The sequence below is a fragment of the Equus caballus genome, chromosome 16 (assembly GCF_041296265.1).
Source record: "Equus caballus isolate H_3958 breed thoroughbred chromosome 16, TB-T2T, whole genome shotgun sequence".
In the NCBI taxonomy this organism is placed as follows: Eukaryota; Metazoa; Chordata; class Mammalia; order Perissodactyla; family Equidae; genus Equus; species Equus caballus.
This window is the reverse complement of record NC_091699.1, coordinates 90,914,963-90,936,060: the sequence shown is the minus strand read 5'-3', so window position 1 is coordinate 90,936,060 and position 21,098 is coordinate 90,914,963. Positions and strand designations below refer to the sequence as shown.

At 34.5% G+C, this 21,098-nt stretch overlaps 1 protein-coding gene across 4 annotated transcripts in view; it reads left to right on the top strand.

The window, feature by feature from the left end:
- Nucleotides 1-21,098, top strand: part of PLOD2 (procollagen-lysine,2-oxoglutarate 5-dioxygenase 2) — a 94,983-nt gene that overhangs the window by 66,466 nt on the left and 7,419 nt on the right. For 2 of the 4 annotated variants that reach the window (XM_023621065.2, XM_023621062.2), the window contains exons 7-14: nt 1,245-1,342; nt 8,498-8,599; nt 11,692-11,817; nt 13,519-13,640; nt 15,077-15,181; nt 16,999-17,124; nt 18,826-18,967; nt 20,118-20,180. In XM_023621065.2, coding sequence (XP_023476833.1) covers nt 1,245-1,342; nt 8,498-8,599; nt 11,692-11,817; nt 13,519-13,640; nt 15,077-15,181; nt 16,999-17,124; nt 18,826-18,967; nt 20,118-20,180 — 884 coding nt within the window. The remainder of the gene's footprint in view (nt 1-1,244; nt 1,343-8,497; nt 8,600-11,691; nt 11,818-13,518; nt 13,641-15,076; nt 15,182-16,998; nt 17,125-18,825; nt 18,968-20,117; nt 20,181-21,098) is intronic. The other 2 variants (XM_023621066.2, XM_023621063.2) reach the window with 1 other exon arrangement.

Genomic DNA, 21,098 nt, shown 5'->3' with positions numbered 1-21,098 from the left:
GTTTTCAACTGTCCTCCCTTTTGTTGTATCCATTTTGGGTCTGTGACTAGGTTTGACGTGTAGATATTGCAACTGTTAAAAAATATTGAACTTGAGCTTAGCTTGGTATAGTTAAATTCATTCGGTTAAAATCATTTCCTAAGACTAGTGCAAAAAAGATAAACTTCTGGCCTAAAGTAGTCTAGAATTTAATGTCTCACCATCTGGGGACTGCAGATTTATTTACGAATTACCTGCACCTCATTTTTACACCTTTTACACGTTTTCCAGTATAAGTTCTCTGTATTGTGAATTACCCAAGAGTATTAGAGCATTAGAGTATTTTACCCTAGCTGAAAGGTAGCTGGTAACTGGGCATGCACACTTACGGATCTGTGTGTGTGTTGGGGGGGGTGGGTGGGTGCAGTTGCATGTGTGCGTGTATGTACCTATGCCTGTGTGTGTTTTCCTAAAGAGACGTATATCTTGATAACAATATATTAATACATTAAAATAAAAATATATTAATTAATTAATGCATTAATACCTTAAGAATTAAAAATATGTTGCAATTCAATACACTTCTTCAAGTCAGTTCATACAGTAAAAAGATTCTCAGAATATTTAGTTTGGAGTACTCAGGAAATATGAGGGGAAAAAAGCTGAAAGCAAAAAAAAAAACCCAAAACACTGTTGCTGCTCCCATTTGACTTGTGTATTCCTGGAGTTTGCATTAGTTCTGATTTTCAAGAACTGGAAATACTGTCAATGGTGGCCAATTGTAGAAGCCTTGCTTGTGCCTGGCAGCGTTCTATTCGCCATACATATATTGTTATTATCTTCATAATAGCCTTGAAAGTCAGGCAAGGACCTCACTTACAAATGAGTAAGTTGAGACAATAGTTTAACTGGTCTAGGATCACATCACTTTGAAGAGACACAGGTAGGATTCCAAAGATGCTTTCCTTCCTCCAGACACCCCAGTGGCGTAGTAACTCACTTGCCAGTGCCAGGCTGGAGTAAGTGAGACTCTCAGACTGTCTATCTGTACCAGTCCCATCCTTCATTTTGGGTATCTGCTGACTTGGAGGGGTCCTGAGAGTGTTGCAGCACATGGCATAGTATGCATGAGAAATTTTGTAACAAGATATGTATATAGATAGATATGGCTATGTAGATAGCTATAGCTATAGAAAGACACATATGTACGTGTAAATACACATGCAATGTAAGTGACTAAAACCTGTTTTTTCTTTTTAACCCAGATGAAGTTGTTTTGAAATTTGAAAATGGTAAAGCCAGAGCTAAGAACGTATTTTATGAAACACTACCAGTGGCAATTAATGGAAATGGACCCACCAAGGTGAGTCACAGTGGCTTTTCCCTGTTTGCCTCTTTCTGGGAGGTAGACTGTGGAGTAATATGTAGAAGGTCCTCTTCTTCTTCTTTTTAAATATTTTTAAAAGGCTTTATTTTGGTGCCAACAATTTTTACAGGCTTCATCTTTTATGCAGTATATGTTATCTTATTTCATTCAGATTAATCAAACTGATGATTTTTCCTCAGCAGAGTAGTAACTTTTCATTCTATTTGTAACACGTTTCACTTTAGTGGTTGATAATAACAGCTACCTTGAGGGTTAGCCACGTTTCCCCCGTACAGAGATCCTGTCTGAGTAGGAAATGCTGAGGTCGTTAAGGGCCATTTGTTTCTCCTCAGTCACCATTTCTAAGTTAACAGCTTTGCTAAGTGAGATGCGACTGAATAGCCAGAAAGCTTCCTCTTGCGTTTATTTTATACCAAGGTCGATGGTTCATGATCGACAAAAACTTAATTTGACTAATGAAATTTTGGGTGCTTTTCTGTTTCAAATATGTATAGTTGAGCTTGCTGAATTGTTATTGACTGCAAAATTTATAGATAAGTTTGTATTGCTGGTATCCAATTGAAATGGAACGTGAATTGTAGAGGGTCATGTGTTGCTTCATGATGGGGATATGTTCTGAGAAATGCGTTGTTAGGTGATTTCGTCATTGTGCGAACATCATAGAGTGTACCTACACCACCCTAGATGGTATGGCCTACTGCATACCTAAGCTATATGGTACTGATCTTATGGGACCACCGTTGGATATGCGGTCCCTTCACTCACTGAATGTCGTTAGACGGTGCATGACTGTATATGTACTGTGCCTAAAACAATGTTCTGAGATACTGAGATACCTAGTTTACTCATAAGAACCTAGAAAAGAGGTTAACAGGTAGATTTGCATTGCGGGAAGAGAGGATAGGGAGATGTAGTCTGCTGTTTGGAGGAGTGAGTAGTCTGAACTCCAGAGGAATACATGGAAAGAAATTCAGGGGAAAGCCCACATCGGCAGCTTCTCCACCATCAAAACGGAAGGTTCCCCTTCTCCTCTGGCTAATCTTTCCACCTTCCTTTTCATCCCATTCCTGTCTCCTACAAATTAATCTTCTCCTGTGCTCTGCCTTCTCTAATCAATTTTCCCAGCTCTGTTCTCTCCTCATCAGCATTTTAAAGACCCTCAAGTCTTTCCCATCCTATAAACAGAACAGAACCTAAGCCAACACAAACTGAAACATCCTCCTCAACCCACCGTGCCTTCCAGCCTGCGTGTCTTTTCTCCTCCTCTTCACAGCCAAACTGCTTTGAAGTAGAGACATCCCACCGGCACCACTGTTCCTCTTCCCGCCACACCAGGAAGTGCTCCTGTCAAGGTCTCTTGTGACATTCTTGTTGGGTAGTAGACAGTTGTCAGTAACTTCACCCAAAGGTAATGTTTGACCTCGTCAATCCCCTTCAGTCCTACTTGAAATACTGTTTCCTTTTGTTTCCATGATGCTCTGCTGGTTTGTCTACTGATTTTCTGGCCTTTCTTCTTAAATCTCTTTTTTCCTCTCTTTCTTTTTTTAATATACATTTTTAAAGTTTAGCACTTGCTATGTGTGGAGGTCGGGGCCGGGGGTAAGCTGTCCCTGTTCCGATTTATTAAGTGTTCCACAGCTCTCCACGGAGGCCTCCTCCTTTTCTCTTCTACACGCATTTCTGGAGTAATTTGCTTCATTCCCATGTCAGCAAATCCTCTCCTGACACTGATGATTTTCAGATCCTTGCTGTGTGTCCTGTATCTTTCCTGAGCTCCAGGTCTAAATACACCTTTGGTAGATTTATTTCTGTGTCGTATAAGATCCAGAGTTCAAGATTTCCAGTTCTGCTTTCTCTTCCATCCAGTTGGTTAACCAGAACCTGGGTTTTGTTTTGGCTGTAGTTGCTTGCCAAGAACTTGCTCTTCCAAACCAACAGCTGTCCCTTCTAACTCTGGTGTGTGGTCGTTTATCTAATTTTCTCTGTGCCCAAAGCAGCTTCCTTAGTTCAGGCCACCTGCAATCTACCACCTTATCTACCCCACCACTCTTGATACCACAAATATCCACGCACACGTTTCTCATACTGTCATTCTCTCCCTCAGCTCCTGCCATACTGAGTGACTTTCAACTTCACAAACATTTCACGTTGCCTCTGTCTGCAAGTCTTCTGTACGTGCATTTCACTCACTCTGGAATCCCTGCCCTCGTTACAACCCACTGTACCCCAAGTCCTGTTCATCTTTAGGTGGTAGCTTAGTCTTTGCCCCTCAGGTCTCTGCATGCTTTTATAATACCTAAAACTTCTTCCATCACAATACATACCACATGCTGGATGGGGAAGGAAATTACATGTCTTTGTGTCTTCCTTATTTACTGGGCCTTTAGCCTAAGAATTACAGAAATGACATCTATCCTGTTGACTTTTGTTTCCCCAAGGTCAGCACATCTGTAGCGTATATTAGCCTTTCAATAAATCATAATTAAATGTCAGAGTCTATAAACAATCTAAAGACCTAGAATTATTCTTGGGAGTGGTAAAGCAGATATTTTTCTGGCAGGGCAAAAAAGTCTTAAAATTGCTGTGGGTTGCCATAACTATCCTTGAGCAAATTTGATAGATGGGCCAATTTTGTCTCTGAAGCCCTTTACAGTGTGTGTGTGTGCATACGTGTGTACGCATGCGTGCATGAGCATGCTTGCGGTTTCTGTGTTAGCCATCTGTCTGATACCCTTGGCACCAGTCAGGCAAGTGCTGTTCTAACCAGACATTGCTTGTAACTAAATAGTGTGCTATTTCTCTTTGGTAATGTAATATTTTAATCAGATTTAAATGTCTTTAAAGAGGAAGCTTGGTCCTGAGAATCTAGCTATTGTGGGTAAGGCCTAATGGTTTTCTGATTTCAAAGTGATCAATTCCTTCCAAATCCCCAGGAGAACACTGACTGGAGCTTTCCTAAGTGACTGAAGATCTCTCATAAGAAAAGGGGCGCTAATCCTTAAGCATTTAGGAAGGCTGTGGGGACCAAGAAATTTGAAGTCTTCCGGGAAACATTCTCAGTTTAGGCTATCTCTGTTTCTGGGCTTTCAAGCAGTCTCATGATCCTATTATATTTTCTCTGACATAATCCTATTTAGTCTATCTTCCTACAATTCTATTTGGCAACCAAAACTGAAGTAAGCTTTTTATGATAAAAATTATATTTGGTATAATACAAAAATTTGAGAAAAGATTATATAAACAAGTATTCAACTAATGCTCATACTTTATTTAATAATGTTATGTTAAATAGAGGCACATGAATATATCACATTTTCTTCTGTGTCCAGGTTAATGGGGAAAGAAAGTATATTACTCTTTACATACAAATTTTTCTTTTAACCTTCATAAAGGTGAAAAAAAATTTTATATGAGCTTCTGTAAGTTAATTTTACTTATTATTTTATTTAGCAAGGGATGATTATAACGTCCATAGTTATGAGACATAATATTGAACTAAATGCTTTAATATGTAATTCACTTTTTCATTTAAAAATATACACATAATCTGTAAATGATAGATTGTTTATAGTGTGTTTATAGACCAAAGTATGTAACGATGAGTTTATTTCTTACTTTCTCTAAATCTCGTGCTATTAGGAAGAACAATTTTTAAATTATAAGTAATTTAAAAAATCACATATAATCCCACTACCCTCCCATATTGTTTTCATTCACTGCTGCTTTCAGTTTTTATGTCCTTTCAGTATGTATCTATGAACATTCATATTTTTCATTTGTTTTCATAATGTTGTATAAACAACTTTCTGTTTTTTAATGAATATTTTGTTTGAAATATGTTTCTGCATTTATTCTACATAATTATTCTCATACTGGTCTAGAAACAAATCTAATATAAATTAGTTTTTAGATAGAAACTATAATTTCTGTTTTTAAGCTTTACTTTTTATTCCAGAAGCTTATTTAGTGTTAGTACCCCATCATAAGATGCTTATTCTAATACCTAACCTTTTCTTTTAAATATCAGATAATATACATCTTAAGGTAGTCATTATGATATTGGTGGTATTTCTATACAAATAGAAGTTAGAAGATCAAATCACCTAATTTGCACATGAAAACAAATCATTTCTGAAACTAATTTGATTTGCAATAAAAATAGGGATCTTAATTTTTTGCATAAAACCCACAATGTTAGGGTCACTATGACCTTGAATAATTGAATGATTTGAAAATAAAAAAGAAAGAAAGGAAGAAAAAATTTGGTTGGAAAGTTTCTCTGCCAGTGAAATGACATCATCCTTGGAAACATTGCGGTATTGTGAAAGAAGGATCAGGAAAGTACTACCACCTAGTAGCTGGGACAGCCGAGAACAGCCTAACGACATAAACAGCCGTCTGCACTTTCCAAAGCTGCCAGCAGGACTGTCTGCAGTTTTTAATGGAGAGAACAGATGTAAGGGAGGGTGGGGGTGGTGGATAACTTCTGCCTGTGTGGTGAGAGATCCAAAAGAGGGAGGTTTCCAGTCAAAAGTAATGTTTTTAAAATATCTTAATTATGTATAAAAATTGAATTGAGGCTAAAAAGTAGAAAGCAGAAAAGTTACAAAGTAAAGTTTTAATTTTGAAAACTAAAAGTAATGCCTTTTATGCTCTAACCTTTTAAAAAATATCAATCATTTTCATAGTCACATAGGGATTCTAATAGACTGGTAAATAATTCATGAAATAAATATTTAATTTTTTATAAGATTTCTGAGATGAGGAAAGTATCAGTCTTTATATATACATGAGAATTTTAGATATGGCCAACTATCTGGGGGATTTTTTTTCTTCTTTAAAAAAAATATTTCCCAGGATATTTTAGACAGAACTGTATATTTCCCTCTGGGCTTTTTAAAAATCTCTTTTGGAAATAATGCATAATGAAGTATCCATTTTCACATGTATCTCTTTATTTTCTTCCTTCAAAACCATAATCTTTTGTAGAACATGAATGATTAAATTAATGTTTGCGTTTGTAATTTGACAGCAGTAAAATTTTTTGTTTTTATTATAGAGGCACATTAAAATGACCACATTGACTCTTGAAATGTTATTAATGAATGCCATAACTACGTATTTCCTGCCTTGTAATTTGTTTCCTGAATTATAATTTAATTCAAAAGAAATGTGAGTTACTTGTCCATTACTTCTTCTTGTGTTATACAGATTAAATGTAACTATGTCTACGATATCTGTATTACACAAAGATTTTCCCATTGTAATTAATGCTGTACTTGTTTTACCAGAATTTTTTCAGTTTTAATACAATAGAAATATCTGGATGGAATCCCAGATATATGTGTGGAATCTGGTAAAATGGTACTGGACTAATTTACCTCATCTGTTCTACACCTTAAGATCTCTTTTAGAGTCTTAAGAAGCTAAAAGAATCCACTTGTCACTTCTATGCATTTTGACTATCATATCTAATGGATAGACATTTTTTCCTTTGAGTTCATCTCACCTTTCCAATGAAGAGTTAATGATTATATAAGCATAATGAAGATTAGAGGTGCTTCCTTTTAAAAGTAATATAAAGTCACAGCCAAAGCTAGTTTGCTACATGTTCACTGTGTTGAGGTGAAAAAATGTTTGTGAAAAGAAATAATAAAAAAATAAAAAAGTATGAATGAATGTTCATACTACTATAGATATTAACATTGCAGTAGAAAGTAATTTTTTTTAAAATAAATCAGCAGAATTTTCCTAAAAATGTTCAAACTCTATGGATATACGAGATTCATTTGAGGGCTTAGAGGATATCTTATAGTGCTTCCCTCTCCTCCATCCATCTTCCCTCATCCTCTCCTTCACCCAAAAGATATTCAAGGACACAGATTTTACAGGTAAAATGAATGCCAATAGATGGTTAAGGACAAGGGGAGATAGGTCACAAAGGAAATCCTCTGAGGATCCGAAAGGGGTAGGTGGGGAAGCAATGTTGTACTTTACTGTTGATAGGATGTATGGGGTGGCTATAATTAGGAGCTTGTTCTAGATCTGTTTTAGTCTGCAAACTTTCTTTTCCTGAAGTCAGTACCCCTTATTCACTGCCAGAAAGCATAGTTTATTATAGGTAGCATAGTTTTCTGCCTTTTGGTGATAAAGTTTGTGCAGTATTTGTTTTGTATGGTACTGTTGGTAAGAGGTCACACTGTCACTGCCCCATTCACTGTGTCTGTGCTGAGCCTTTAAACATATTTATCTTGTTATTAAATTACTGTTCACAAGATGGTTTTTTGTGTTGTTTTGCCAGTAAGTCTCATTAGCCCACTTAAATCTGTGTGTTTCATTGTTTGACATATTTTCTTAATTGTCTTTTCTGGTGTTATTCCTTATATAATGAAATAAATGACCTTTATTACTTTATGCATTTTTTGGCATTTCTAGACAAAGTTTGTCCTGCTTTATGAGTCATAGTCTGGAGAGAACTTTGTTCAATATGTGCATCTAGGTGATAAATATTAATAGAATTATTAAAGGAATATACCCAGTTTACATGTTTATAGAATGAAAGTGATACCAAACATCTTAATCTCAAGTTCATGTGCTGATGCAAAATAAGTCAATAATTGAGACACATGCTTGGAGATGGAGAAAGTTTTATTCAAATTGGCCAAAACGAGAAGATGGGAGGATAGGTTCTCTCAAATTCACCTAAACAAAAGATGAAAGCAAGGGGTTTTCATAGAATGCAAGGGGCTTGGGAGGTGGAGTTTTGGAGAAAGAAAGGGGAAATCCATGTTTCTTTCACTCCAGATAAGCCCCTGGGCAATCAGACTTCTTGGCACCAGCAGCAGCTGGGGGCTGGTTATCTGATGGTTGGAACTTCCTTAAAGGCATTCTTTTTCTTCTGAAAATCAAGCTGATAAATCCTTGTGACCCTTGAGTCACCCTTCAGATTAAACAAGAAAACAGCAAATTAACAAGATTAACTTCTTTTTATTTGTGACTGTGTTAGGAACAAGGTCCAAGGGTAATCAAGCTCTTACTGAGTATTTACAGTAACCCTCAGGTACCTGAGTTCAAAAGCACATTGAGGGGAGAGGCTGATTTTTGTTAATACAGTTTTCCTTCATTTACTAGATTCTCCTGAATTATTTTGGAAACTATGTACCTAATGCGTGGACACAGGATAAGGGCTGCACTCTTTGTGAATTGGATACAATTGACCTGTCTGCAGTAAATGTAAGTAGAATTGACTGTGTGTGAAATGCAGTAATAAAAAGTATATTGTCATGAAATACAGTGACTTGTGGAAAAAAAAAAGGGCACATTATTTTATAGTTTTGATAAGAGGGTAGAGAATGGATTTATAAAGCTAAAATAGGATGACTCAGAAAATTGTTAGATTGGTGTATTTCTGAAATGTTTCTGAAAGCAAAACCATCTAATAATCTACCCCCGTGAAAGGGGCGAAGTTTTTAATATTTAACAGCCTGCTGTGATTGGGTATTCTTGTTTTGTTTTACTCTGCTAACTAGGTCAAAGCATTAAGGAAAAACAATGGTTACAGTGCTCCAGCGTTTGTATTGACTAATTTTGTCTGTGTTTGATTTTCAAACTCAATGATTTAAAGAGTAATAAATGATTATATAACTAAGGACTGTTTTAAGTATTTTACATATGTAACCCATTTAAATTTCGCAAAATCCCTTAAAAAGTAGGTAGTACTGTTGACTGAGTTTTACAGGTGAGGAAACAGGTTTATACAGGTTAAGTAACTTGTTGAGGGCGCACAATGTTTTTAAGTGTTGGAGGTGGGGTTTAGATTTAGGCAGACTGGCTCCACACCCTGTCTTCTTGACCACTGTGCAATTTTGCCTGGATGTCATGTACATATTATATACCAGGCACGGTGCTACTTATATATATTTTTCATAGACAATTACAGCTATGGCTTATCATTTATGCTTTGAGGTTAAATGAGCAATTGGAAATTATTATTATTTGTCTGTAATACATTTTTATACACTCTTCTTCTGTCATCAGCCAGAGCAGAGCAGTTTTAGGATATCCTATAGTAACATTTTTCTTCCAAAAAATTGCTCTTATATCTTAGAAGACTTTTATGTGTATGAACAATTGGAATCCAGGTATGATTTTGTCATTAAGGCTGATTCTTTCCTTCAGTCACCGTAGGTTTATTGACAATCTGCAGCATGCCAGATAAGTAGAACCCATGTGGGCAAAAATAAAATTCCCAGTAATACAGCTCTGGGAACTCCTGGACCCTCACACGTACAAAATACTCTCACTGTAAAACACTAAAGCTCCTGAATTAAATAGTTTCTGTTCTTATTACTGTCTGAAAGGAGGATAAAGAGTAACTTGTGCACATATAGGAGCTTCTGAATAGAGCCCTATTTTACTTGAAAATAAGACTTTTTGGCCAGTCTCTCAAATAACAAACTGAATGTTTCCTCTCTGGAAAGAATGCCAGAATATTTCTGAATGAAGCTGCATCATGAAGATGTTTAAAAGTCATCTTGATCTTTTTTGCAGAAAGTAATATTGTCCTCTGGAGGGAGAGTTAATACTTTCTGTTTGGTTCTCATTTTCATAAACTTTCTGGTGCAAAGATAGAAAAATATTTATATTAAAATGTTTTTATTTTATCTTATTTTTTGCTATTTACATGCTATACAGGAAAGCCATTCTATTATGAAAAATAAATTTCTTGTGTTTCATATGTGTAGTTATTATGCAATAGAGATATAAAAATTAAAATTATGTAGGTAGTTAAGATCTCAGGTCTACCATATTGTTAGATGTGGGCCGTAGACAAGGTTCTTTATATGTAAAAACAACAGTGGCTGTCTTAGAGGGTTGGGAGGTGGGTTAAATCAAATTATGTATTTCTCTATATGATATTTTATATGTATAAACTTTATATATGCGTGAAGTGCTAAGCCTTCAATAAATGTTAACAGTTGTATGGTTGTTATTGTTGGCATGTAGGAATGAATTTAGATTGATAATGGAGATGTAGCATATTGAAGCCCAGTTCTTTACCTGCTAAATTATGAGTTCTGGGTTGCTTAACTTCTCCAAATCCCATTTTCCTCACGTGTAAATTTGGGTAATAAATAACTTCTAAGATTATTATGAAGTTTACATGAAATGCATTATCTCATTTGGTAAGGGGGAGTTTTGATCCACTTTTTACTTATTTCTGCTGTTGAATTGAGAATTCCTAGAGGGTAGATATTTTGTCTTTGTTTGTTCATTTAGTAATAAATATTTGGGTGAGTGCGTGAATGGATAAAGAAGTGCAACAGTCTACCAGGTGTACTTCAATGCAAACAAATGTGAAGTTATGATCCAGAAAACAGAGGAATGTGTGAAGTTCCATGTGTGAAAAGATGGGGGAGGGGTACCTAATTCAGCATTTAACATATGTGGTACTTTTAAAAATCTTTAATCCTTAAATTCAGGCTTTGAGAAATGGTTTTAAAAAGGCCTTATAAAGAAATATTTCATGGAGTTCTGTAATAGCACTATTACATGGTCATTCACTTACCTTTCTGTCTTCCCCAACCGTTTGTAAGTTTTTCAAGCCAGCAACTTTCACTCCTTTTTCTGTATTTGTCACAAGGACTGACAAATATAATGGGTATTTCAGAAGTTTTCATGCAATGGATGAAAGATAAAGTGTTCCCCAAAACCTACTCAAACAGGATTTAAGAAAGTATATGAAAATAGGAACAAGAAGATACAATATATTTGTGAAAGAAAATAGCTTTCTTTATATATAATATAATAATGAAGTTAAATGAGATTTAAGGAGATATTCAATGATGGAAACAAATGTTCGAGTCCTTCATGATTGCTTTATTTGAGCTGCAAATTAACAGCTGAACTTCCAAACCATGGAAACAAAAAGAGAAACACAGTTAGCATTCTGGCTTCTTAGATGAGGCTGTCAAAATAGATTCAGATCTGCAGGCAGTTTCTTTAAGGACTATCATAAAGGAAGTGTTGAATGGTAGAGTAGGCAATATCCTTAATTACATCCATATCATAAATATGACAGAGAGTTTCCTCTTCAAATCTAAGTCATAATACCGAGACAAGATTGAATAAAATCACTTTGATGTTAGGGGTCAACAAAAATGTATTTCAAGGGTTAGAGAATTGCCATGGGGCCATGCAGATTCAGCAGCTTAATTGAACTGGCATTCTAGTATAGTTTATGTTGTGTTGATTAAGACTTGATTAGCATTTAAAGTAAAACCACACTAACAATAACTTTTTTGTGTGTTTGCTATAAAACAAAGGTCCATCCAAATGTAACAATAGGTGTTTTTATTGAGCAACCAACTCCTTTCCTACCTCGATTTCTGAACCTATTGTTGACACTGGATTACCCAAAAGAAGCACTTAAACTCTTTATTCATAACAAAGTAAGTATTTTAAAAATGAATATTTTATGTGAAAACTGTTTTTGATCTTCTTTGGAACTATTTGTTATTATTTATGTATGTCTAAAAAAGTCCACTGGGCTAAATTCAGTGGGGGAATTTTGGAGTACTTACTACTGCCCTGCCTGTTTAGAACCTGAGGATTTTAGAGTCCAGAAACTAGTATCATAATATTGGGATGAACCACATGAAACTCAATTTTTTGTAAATCAAAAATGGTTGATTATCAGCCATTATTTTCCTGTGGCTCAACTTAATATATAATGAAGAAATGTCAAAGCGCTGTATTTGGGTTGCTTTTGGTTAGTTCTGGTACTTTCTTTTCTAGAATTAAATTGTTTGCAGCGTATAATAGTACCATAACATCACAACTTGAAATAGCTTCCAGATAGAGTATTGTTTTGATTAATCACACATCGGCATGTTCTTCCCCAAAAGACTGTGATATTGTCATTTCCTTCAAAAATATTCAGAACCTCCCAAATACCTCCCACATATAATCTAAACTCAAAGACATTTTCCCTCAGTATTTTGCTTGCCTCTTTCCTGTTAAAACAGTTGGTATTTAACATCAGCTAGAAAAACTTACTAACTGTGAAGTTAAAGTCTTTAAGTTAAAACTTAAAAGCTGTGAAGAATGCTGTTTTCTCTTCTCTTCTCATACTATTTGTTTAACATTGTTTTTTCTTCCTAATGTACATGTCAGCTAATCATTTGCCTTTCTCAGAGAATATTTTAAATGTGCAAAACACTAGCTAAAATAAGTTTAAAAGGTTGAATCATTGAGCATTTGCTTTGGAAAATGCGTTGTAATATATGTACTTAACGTTAAATTGTTTTGTTTTTATGTATTGTGTCTTTTATTTGTATTTTTCCTGCTTTCGTAACACCTACAACTCCTTGATCATAGGAGTTTTTGTCTTTTCTTCTTCTATTTAAAGTTAACCTATGCAGCTTTTATGTGATAAGTAGTTTTAACAAGCTATGAAAAGTTTTCAAAACTACTTAGTGAGACTAGATACATAAAAAGCTCAGAAATGCTCTAATGATGGATACAGATAATCTTATCTAAATTTTAGCACAGTTGAATCACACTAATTTGATGGCTTTTATGTTGATAATTTTCCCATTATATTTCCCTGTCAAAAAAATGTTGTTAAACTTTCCCCTCTTTTTGTAAAAGCACAATTTTATTTATAAGTTTCTTTTTTAATCTCTGGCTTTAAAGAATCTTGTGATATTTATTTTATAAAATATGATTATTTATATTTACAACTTATATTAATATATTAGATTTAATAGACATTTTTTATGAATATTTTACAACACATGTCCATTCTCAGGCCATCAGTTATTTTTTCTCTTGAGTTAGAAACATTTTATAGCACCCAGAATTTAAATATTTATGCAAGGACCTGTCTAGGAGTAGATGTTAAAAGAGTTTTGAAGTATCTTCTCTTTAAAAAAATATTGATATGTATCTATTTTAGATTCTTATGTGACATTTAAGTGATATTCAAATGTAACATGTTTAATATGGTTATCATTTTGTCTGTAACTGAGTGAGTATTAGAATTGTGGAATTTACAGCTTTGAATATGAACCCATCCCTACTTATGAATACTTCGGTCATCTTACTCTCTTATTTTCTCACTAATTTTCTATTGTTTAAATATGTTACAGGAAGTTTATCATGAAAAGGACATCAAGATATTTTTTGATAAAGCTAAACATGAAATCAGTACTATAAAAATAGTAGGACCAGAAGAAAATCTGAGTCAAGCCGAAGCCAGAAACATGGGAATGTATGTTTTAATAAATTTAAATTGAACAATTTCTACTAAACAAACTTTAAAAAAAACCTTTTCTTTAAAATTAGTACCCTAAACTTCGATGGCTCAAAAGTGTGTGTGTGTGTTTCTGTGTGCATGTGCAAGAGCGCCTCTACTGTTAGACTATGTCTATGTTTGTATATATTTTCATGTAAAGGGCCATGGAATCTATTTACGTTTTTCTTTTAATGACTAAGAGTCAACAGATTTAATCAAACTATTAGTGAACTTCAGATCAAGATTAAAGAAAAAGTACTCTGACAAATGAATAGTATGATGATGTAGCAGTGATTTAAATGTTTACTATCGGAAGGTTGTGTGTAGTAAAAATGTGTGTTTCAGGCTGTGGGGAACAAAAGGTATTCCTGCTTTCTAGTTACCTACTGATCTAGATAATAATGTAACACTCAGAAGAAATGTTTTAGGTCCTTTGTTTAGCCCTTTTAATACTTCAGACAGATTACTGTACAACTCTGGTAATAGTAAAAACCAGCATTTATTTGGTGAATGTTAATTGTATATGGCAGGCAGTGGGTTAAGAGCTGCTGATAAAAGGTTGATAAGTCATGGGGACTTCTCGTCAGGAGATGTGCTTATCTCACGCTGTGGAAGCGCAGGGCCCAGAGTGACGGATACTGCCTGGTGTGGGAGGTGAAGGGATGGGCGGGAAGACAGGCCTTGGAAAAACCAAACAGATGTTACTACTAATGGTACCATAACTTATTCACTGGAGAATCCCTTGGGTCCACGTTCAGAACTCATTTTTCTCTAATTTTTTGCACAATTTTAACAAGCTGTCCTGCCTAGTGTCCTGTTTGACAGTTGCTGAGAAACAAGTGTGGTATGCAGATACACGCTGGCAAAAGCAGAAAGTGATAACTGGGACCAGCAGTGAGGGAGGGGAGCTCAGAGAGAGAGAAGCCCCAACATGGAGGCCATGGTTCCTGGGGGCGTTTCATGGGTCACGAGTGGTTCATTGCTTGATGTTCCTGACGCTGACGTGACAGGCTCTACCACGAACAGCCTGCAGCACAGCCCGTGTCCCCTCGGAGGCAGGGGAGCAACTATCTCAGAACGAGTCCTGTGCAAATCAAGTGTAAAAAGTCTTAATACCTGAAGAGTTACACACTTGTATCTCCAAGATTCCCTTACAACTGAGTTGTTGAATATCTACGAGATTTTGCCCTGTGTGCGTGTGTGTGATTCCAGCGTTGGTGTGTCTGTGAACATCTGTGTTGATAAATTGACCGTTTTGAAATTTAAGACAATATTTATCTTTTTGTTTATCTTACTATTTTGATTAGAAAAGTATGTTAGAGAAACCTTGTTTTACGTATAAGCTTTATGTTATCATTTTTCAACCAGAAAATATTCATTTTATCTAATTCTTATTTCTTTTACCATGTCAGGGATTTTTGCCGTCAGGATAAAAACTGTGACTATTACTTCAGTGTGGACGCAGATGTTGTTTTGACAAATCCAAGGACTTTAAAAATTTTGATTGAACAAAACAGGTACTGTATAAAATTCAGTGTTGATTTATTTTTAAAATGATAATCATTTTCTGCATCTACATGGACACACTATAATTACTTATCTATGTTTAACAAATTGAGGAGACCCACACCGAGTTATTTTCTACACCTTATTAACTTTCAGTTCTAGTTAATTAGTTTTCTTTTAAAGGAGTCAAATAGAAAAGAACCTCATGAAAATTAGAATTCTTTAATATTAGTTACAATCACAAATGCAATGTTTGTTGGGCCTACTTTTCTGTTTAACGTTACATGAAATCATGATATATCTGATACTAATAAAATTTGGAACTGCATTTTTCTCTGTAGGTAATTTTAAAGTAAAATTTCATAAAACTTCTGACCTAAAAGGTTATTGCAAACAGAGATGTAGTTCTTAGAATTTGAAAGAAATATCAGAGGTACAAATTATTCCACAGCCAGATCTGTGGTTTTATTTAATACTGAACTGATTATCTCTGGGCAGTATCTGTTTTCAGTTAACTGAGTTGGAATGGGAAAAAGACAGTGCCTATACCAGCTTATAACGATACTAATCTTCACTTGTTGATACTGCTACTACTGATAATAACATTATTAATACTACTTAGAGCCCACCTTTAACAAGTGCTTTTTAAGTGCCAGGTATTCTTCTAAGTATGTTTACATATATTAACACAATTATTTTGCATAACAGATAGAATGGTTAACAGTGAACTGTTAGAATTACAGTTTTTATTTTGCTGAGTAAAATGTATAAGAACTCTATTATGCCCTATTAACCCACCCTATATATAGTATGATTGTGTTTTTTTGTTGTTTTTGAGGAAGATTAGCCCTGAGCTAACATCTGCCTCAGTCCTCCTCTTTTTGATGAGGAAGACTGTCCCTGAGCTAACATCCGTTGCCAATCTTCCTCTTTTTTTTCTTTTTTTACGTGAGCTACCGCCACAGAATGGCCGCTAACAGACGAGTAATGTAGGTCCACACCCAGGAAACGAACCCAGGCCACTGTCAAAGTGGAGTACACCAAACTTAACCACTAGGCCACTGGGGCTGGCCCACGAAATAGTTTTTTTGTGGAGAATAGTTCATCCATAGACTTGCTCTTGGAGGAGTTGTGGAGTTGTGTGGGCTTTTCTTAAAAATTGTGTGACACCACTGCAGTTCACTTCATTTTAAAAGTAGTTCTAGAGGAACCTCAGATTTTGTTTTTCTACAATAGTTAAAGGACCAGAAAAATACTCAGTGTTGCCAGGGCTAGTACACCAGTTTTAAAGTTGTTAAAAAAAAAAAAAAGGAAACATACTTTAAAGTAATTCAGGACTTAACCATAAGAAAACTGGCCTATTTACAAATATGTCAGCCCATCTTGATTCATTTTTTTATTCAGCAAATATTTATTGGATGCTTTACTGTACCCGGGATTATTATGTCTTCCCAATGACAATGAAAATATTTGATTTCCTTTAGTGTAATTTCTGAAAGACTTAAAATAATTAAAGAATTAAGGTAGTTTCACTCTTGGCTATAAGTAAGGTACTTTTACAAGTTATTTTTATACTTTCAGTAGCATTTTCAGTTACGTTTTCTTTTTGTTACTTTTTTTAAGGAACATCATTGAAAATCAGTGTACTTACTTAAGAGAAAACATTAGGAAGAAATTCCTCTTTTTATTTTATTTTACTCTTAGGTTTTCAGACTAACTACATGTGTGTTAAATATGTTTTATATGTCATGCTAAGATCAAAACACATAATTCTGTGGTAATTTAAAAATAAATAATTACCAGGATTTGGTTTTCTCTCTCTCTTTAGGAAGATTATTGCTCCTCTTGTAACTCGTCATGGAAAGCTGTGGTCCAACTTCTGGGGAGCATTGAGTCCTGATGGGTACTACGCTCGATCTGAAGATTACGTGGATATTGTTCAAGGAAATAGAGTGTAAGTTGCTTGATTTAATCTTTTAATGGAAAATACCATAATCTAAAGACATGGTCTTGTTAGTTTCACTTAAGTTGTTTTCCTATTATCTCTTTTCTTTCTGTTTAGTGGAAATTTGAAAACCTAACAAGCACTTGGGATCCTGAAATACTAGTGTAAAATTAATATTAAAAAATTATTTTTAAAGTTCTAAATCTTCAAAGGAACGAACTCACTGTGGTGGGAAATACTAAGAGACAATATATGGTTACTATAAGTAGCCATCTTATGGTTAGAAGAGTAATATTCTTTAGTCAAAAGTTTGGAAAGGGAATTTAGTTTAGTTAATTTCTTTATTGGCCAGGATGAAGGCTGTTTTGATCACTTTTAAAATTCATAAATGAGCAAATAAAAACAACACTAACAACTCAAACCTTTCAACATTTCCTGTTGTAAGAGGTTTCATTTTGAAATAGCTAATATTCTGCTTTAAAGATCAATTTCTTCACCAGTATCTGATTTCCATTTCCAGAGCTTGAAAATAATTTACTTGCTACAAAGTGTGTATATGACTGATAGTTTTTTTCAGAGACAACAGTTGATATTTCAATTGTGATTACTTTTTAGTTTAAAAAATAGGTTTTTTTTGCTAAAGTAGTGTTAGGGAAGAATGTCATTCTTTTTTTCATCAGATGATGGAGCTGAGTGAATCAGATGTTAAGTCGTTTACCTAATTTCTCAGATATATCAGCCCAAGTAAAAAAGGAAAACATTCTTTCATGACTAAAAATATGTGCCCTTAAACTTAGAAAAAACCCCACACACTTCTTGTTGAGCAGTTCAGAAGTAAAATGATGATTTACTTGTGAAAATAGTATTAGTAAATTTGAATGATGTAAATATGATAAAGGCTTTCTCTTAGGTGCAATTAAGAAGCATGATAGCTGAGAAAATGTTATGAAGATCGTATTCTGTTGTTTTAAAGTCCTTTAATTGTTTCTGGGATGATTTGTGTGGGCCATATGCCTGATAGTCTCTGTGGGTAGAGCAGAAATAAGGGTTCACAGAGTAGAGTAGAGAATTCATGTTTCATTTCAGTTGCTTTAGGCGCTGTCATTGTTGTCTGAAGTGTAAGGAAAAGGATCAGGGGGAGGTTTTTGACCTAGTTTATACAAGAATACACTTCACATATGACAGCTACAGTGTTTGCCAGTTTCCGCAGTGTAAATACTTTTATCGTGGCTGATTTCAGGCTTCTGATGTGAAGACTCTGGGTATAGACTGGGGAAGTGAAACCAACGTCAGCTCTGGGGAGCCAGTGTGAGCTGGCTCTAGCACACTACCGATTGTATGTGATTGTTTTGGTATCAAACTGCTTCATCTTAAATGGAACCACCTTCTGTACAACAAAATATTATACTCTGTAACAACTAAGTGAGGATGACAGCCAAAATGCCAAACAGATATCAACCCTGAAATGAAGTTTATCTAGGGAGATCGTGATTTAATCTCAGAAAAACGTAGTATGTACCAAGTAATCTCATATGTATATGTATATTTACGTCAAATATGAGTAAATGTGGTTGCATTTGTGTGTAATTTGATTCGATAAGTTATATATGCAAAATTTTAAAACATAAAACATTTATTTTAAAAAGATAAAAATAACCTTAAAATATTTTGTATTTGTGGTATTTTGGGATATCTTCTCTTTACTTTCAGAGGGATATGGAATGTCCCATACATGGCTAACGTGTACTTAATTAAAGGAAAGACACTCCGATCAGAGATGAATGAAAGGAACTATTTTGTTCGTGACAAATTGGATCCTGACATGGCGCTTTGCCGAAATGCTAGAGAAATGGTAGGGTATAGGATGACGGCTTGCTTGAATGTTCTTATAAGATGGCTTGCTTTCCCAGTTGATATGTTATTGTGTTTTGATGCCCTTTTTCTTTCTAATTTTTAAGTACTAGCCAATTTTTTTGATTCTGCATTGATAAATTGGGAACACTTATGGAGAATAATTTGTGAACATTTATCTGTGGAAACAATTTGAAAAATGTTAGGTTTGGTGCTTAGGCTAACTCATAAGCAATAGTAAGATTTCAATAATAAACATAGATTTGTTAGAAATCAGTTTTGCATTTTTAAGAATTCATCTTTACTCCCATTTGAAATTCTATACTGAAAACTTGACCTGATTAAAATTAGTTAGATAAACCCCAGGTGAAGTGATCATTTACACATTTAAGAAGAACATACTTTTGTTCTGAAATCAAGATCCATATTTTCTCTATCATTATTAACTCCACACTCTTAAAAAGCTGGTTCTTTACCACTAAACTGAAGAAGGGTTGATATATTAGTATATTTAATCTATGTGAAAAATTAGTGATACATTGCTATTCTACAAATATATTTTCATTATAAAACTAAAGTGACTGTAGAAAATGTTTTTCAAAATGTATAAATATGTTTTAAAATGTATTTATATGGTTTTGTGTTTTAGAAATGATTGGGCTATTTTATTCAAATTTAAATAAGCAAATGTGATTTGGGGAAAAATCAGAAAAGTTGGCAAGTATTTTTTCTTAGTTTAATAAGGCATGTGTTGTTTGAATATATTTGTTTTTCCTACAAACCTGTGTGCACTGTTACATTGAATATCCTCAGTACCTGTGACTGTTTTTTGTGCTCATGTTTGGCTAATTTGACTCAACAGCGCATCCTGGAATGGCCTCTCTTACACATTTTTTTTCCTTTGTCTTAATTTTGTGTCTAATGAAAGTTCTACTAAGGAATGAGCTTGGATTTATGTTTGACCCAAAACAAAGAAAGGGCTGGAGATGTTTCTTTCTGTGCGCTCTAAGCTTTGCTTGTCCTGCATGTTGTCTATGAAGGACATTTCACAATGTCAGCTTTTGATCAAGGGCTGCTGTTTTGATTTACCTAAGAATACCTGAGAGAGTGGGTGTGCAGGTCAACTTACCCAATGCTTCTCTTCATTTTAGACTTTACAAAGGGAAAAAGACTCCCCTACTCCGGAAACATTCCAAATGCTCAGCCCCCCAAAGGTGTTATTTTTATTTATTTTTATTTATTTAATTAATACTAGATATGGTATATTGCCTAACAGTAAAGTTTCTTTAAGAGTCTTCTTTCCATTTAGCTGGGTAAAATGTTGGTAGTCGTTGGTTCTTAATCTGTATATATGCTTGTCTGTTTGTGTGTTGGGGGTGGGCATTGTGTGATCGTCAACTCTTAGTTCTTTGGGCTGATTGACATTTTATGATTGACAGATGAGAAAGTTAAACCCAAAGGCCTTTCTCTAGTTTGTGTTTTTTTAAGGGAGAGAATAGGTAGAAGTAAGCATAACGTACGTCTTGATTAAAATGAGATTTGGGTACTCTTCATTAATTTTTTTTTTATTAATAACTAACCCTTTTACCATTAAAACAGGTACAAAAAGAAACAAGCTTACTTTAGGGGTGTTTGCCACATTTATTTGGTTTGGGGCAAGGATGTGAGACTGATTAGCCGCCTTATAATGCACGAATAATTTGTATGTTCAGTTTTTAAACATCAAGACAATAAAAGTATAAAACAGACTGATGAAATAATACTGACATTTGAATTCTTGCTTAAAAATGTGATGTCTTCTTTGAAAGGGAAAGAAGCCAAAAGAGGTACAATTCATTGCACTTTGGTGTCTCAAAAATATTTCTGCTTTCAAACAGGAGTTTTTTCCCCGATGTCTACATCTAGGATCAATGAGAAAGGGACAAAAACAGTCCATTCTTCCTCTTCTTTTCTTCAGTTGAGTGTCAGTGCTATCAATTAGTTTTGTGTGGTGTCTGAAGTCATAATTGCAATTTTATTTCTTTCATTGTACATCATGCATGTTTTATATGAAAAATAAAAATGCATGTTCATGAATGAAATATAAAAGTTGAAATTAATATCTCCTATGTATTTTTCCTATAGTTAAATAT